At 34.9% G+C, this 3,171-nt stretch overlaps 1 protein-coding gene across 1 annotated transcript; it reads left to right on the top strand.

Annotated features, from left to right (window-relative positions):
- Positions 1 to 424: 424 nt before the first annotated feature.
- On the top strand, positions 425 to 1,732 carry LOC129565605 (atlastin-like). The gene is made up of 3 exons (XM_055440624.1): positions 425 to 620; positions 960 to 1,361; positions 1,500 to 1,732. Exons 1-3 carry the CDS (start codon positions 425 to 427, stop codon positions 1,730 to 1,732), a joined length of 831 nt encoding a protein of 276 aa, XP_055296599.1.
- Positions 1,733 to 3,171: the final 1,439 nt, after the last annotated feature.

The raw sequence follows: 3,171 nt of genomic DNA on the forward strand, positions 1-3,171 counted from the left end.
AGTCTAAATACATAAAAGTAACAACAAACTATATAAACAGTAAATGTAGCTGTCACTCGTTTTCGCTTTCATAATCATAAATAGTGTTTATGCTTGAATACTTTACTGATGAGATCATACAAATCGCTATATTTCTCTCGCTTCGAAGATTTCGACTTGAATGTGTTTGTTTCAACAAATCGCATACACAGAAACATTGAAGTCTACATGAAAAATACATATACTGTATGTGTGAATCGTGCTCCGACTTCATTGCGGTGTGAAACGTTAACCAGTTAAGTTCATTCTGTTCATCCCGAATTGAAATCAGTACAAGTTCTTGTTGTAATATAAAAATTTATCCGAATAGTTGGTGATAATCATCACATTTTTGATACATCCAATCGATTTTCGATTGATTAGTCCACTATAATAATCTAGTGCAATGGAGGAATCACCACAAGCTGTTCAAATTGTGTCTCCATCAAATCATTCATTTGAACTGCATTTTTTTGAATTGGAACGGATCCTGGGTGCTAGCGATATAAGAGATCGATATGTTGTCGTGGTTTCAATAGCTGGTGCATTCCGGAAAGGAAAGAGTTTTCTGATGAACTTTTTCCTTAGATATTTAGAAGCAGGTAATAATAATATAATAATTTAATCGACTTGTTATAATGAAAATAACAGAGCGTGTTTTGAGCTGACGTTAGCAGCACTAACTAACGTCAGCTGCTGATATCAGCTGCTGACGATTATGCGTTGCGTTGTTTTAACGCATTTGCAGTATAAAAACGAGATATTCTCCAAACATACCAATGAGATGTTTGCTTGCCTCTTCGTTTTTATACTGCAAATGCGTTAAAACAACGCAACGCATACTCGTCAGCAGCTGACGTTAGTTAGTGCTGCTAACGTCAGCTCAAAATACGCTATGAAAAATAATTGTGTTTGGAATTTTTTACGATAATATATTTGAGAGTACACGAAGAAAAATGTGAATGACTGGTTAACGGAGCTCAATGTTGAACGTGGATTCAAGTCGCGTGGTGGTCAACAGCCCGAAACGACGGGAATTTGGATGTGGTCCGATGTTTTTACGCATGATCACAACGGCAAAGAATTGGCCATCATTCTGCTTGACACCCAAGGGATTTTTGACAATCGAAGCAGTGTGAAAGATTGTATTACGATCTTTGCACTGAGCATGATGCTCGCTTCCGTGCAGTGCTACAATTTGATGCAAAATGTTCAAGAGGACGATCTACAGCATTTAGAACTGTTCAGTGAATATGGAAAACTTGTACTTGGCCAATCAAATGAAAAACCATTTCAAAAGTTGCTGTTCATCGTTCGCGACTGGCCCAACTCATTTGAAACTGGCTACGGATGGAATGGGCAATAAGTGATCGATAAAATTTTGAGCAAAGACAACGGCCAAACACCCGAGAAACGAATGTTAAGAGATCGCATAAAGTCAAGTTTTGAAGAAATAACGGCATTTTTGATGCCTTCCCCAGGCATGGCTGTAGCACAGGGTGGAAACCTCATCGTTCAATTACAACAAATCGAATCAGAATTCATTAAATATGTCAAAGAATTGGCTCCAGCTATTTTTGCTCCTGAAAATCTGATCATCAAGAAGGTCAATGGCCAAGAGCTACGCACACGTGATTGGATTCAGTATATTCAAACATACACTGGCATTTTCAATGTCAAAGTGACATATTGCCTGAACCAAAAACGATTCTGATGGTGAGTATACTGGATTTTACGAAAATCGAAGCATTTTTAGTACGAACTGTTTTTCACAACTGCATTTTTAATGATAATTGAATACGTGTTATTAAAAAAGGCAACAGCAGAAGCAGGATATTTGATACTAAAAAACGATTGCTTGAACATTTATGGTGATTCCATGCGAAAATCACTTGATGCAATGGATGCATATTTCAGTGAATCAGAACTTATGATTCATCATCAAAATGCTTTGGCAACAGCAATTGCTAAGGTATCTGATGAAACGTATTACTCAAATTTATTTGTTTGATCATTTTATTGTTGTCTATCAATTTATGAAATGAATGTTTGCTTTAATCTCACTACATATTTAAAATAGTTTACAGAAAGGCCAAAGCTCGGCGGCGATGAACTTGTTGCTCAATTCAAATATAAAATCGAAAGTGCCATCGAAGAAAAATTCGTCTTCTTCGATCGAGAAAACGGTGTGAAGGAGAAGGTTTTTATTGTGAGTATGGTATTGAGTACCCTAATGCTAATCAGTATAACAAATGATGATTGTCATTTCGGGAAAAAGCTAATTTGCACAATGGAAACACTAGCAAACCAGTGATCATTCTAGTTGGAGCAACAACAGGTGCAATCATTGGTTCAGAATTTGGTCCCGTGGGCGTATTTATTGGATCGATTTTGGGTGGAATTGCTGGTTTTTTTAGGCGATAAGGGTTTGAATACAAACAAAAATTGAACAGCGATTCTAATCACCTCGCACTACTTATGTATGAATTGCTTGCTAAACAACGTCTTTGTGAAACTTCATAGAATACACCATCAGAAGAGTATAGAAAAAACTGGCCCTTTAGTGTGTGAATCTCAAAAATATGCATTTATTTTTCAAAAATCTTGCTTCAATCAAAATTTAAGTTTTATCAATTTTATAGTCAGATTTATCAAATAACCACAGACAACTTTATTCTATTCTGTACAAATGATTTGAACGCCATGAATAAACAGAATCAGTTTTTTAAAATAATTCAATAGCAAAAAATCTTAATTTATTATAAATTCGATAGGCTGGAAACCATTTGTTTGTTCCAAAGGTAAGTCAAAGAATGTCGTTAATGACATGAAATCGGTTCAATAACCAATTATTTTCGATGTGTTTACAGAAGTAAGTATTCAAGTCTTTTCTTTATTTTTGAGACAAATTTGAATGAAACTATAATGCAAATATTGTGTGGAATCTCATGTGATTATTTTTTGGCGCAATTTGAATTTGATATCCATCATATTACAACAATGGGCATCTTTGGGATGTTTATTTTAAAAACATAGCACATTTATATTCCGAATAGAAATTAATTCAAAATACAAATGATAGGATTTATTGATTATCTATTTTAGGATAAGCCATGAACTGTGAGTAACTACGTGTACCTAGTGTCATTACTA

Source organism: Sitodiplosis mosellana, unplaced genomic scaffold (genome assembly GCF_009176505.1).
Source record: "Sitodiplosis mosellana isolate CC-2019 unplaced genomic scaffold, AAFC_SMos_1.0 Smas_scaffold_3, whole genome shotgun sequence".
Classification (NCBI taxonomy): Eukaryota; Metazoa; Arthropoda; class Insecta; order Diptera; family Cecidomyiidae; genus Sitodiplosis; species Sitodiplosis mosellana.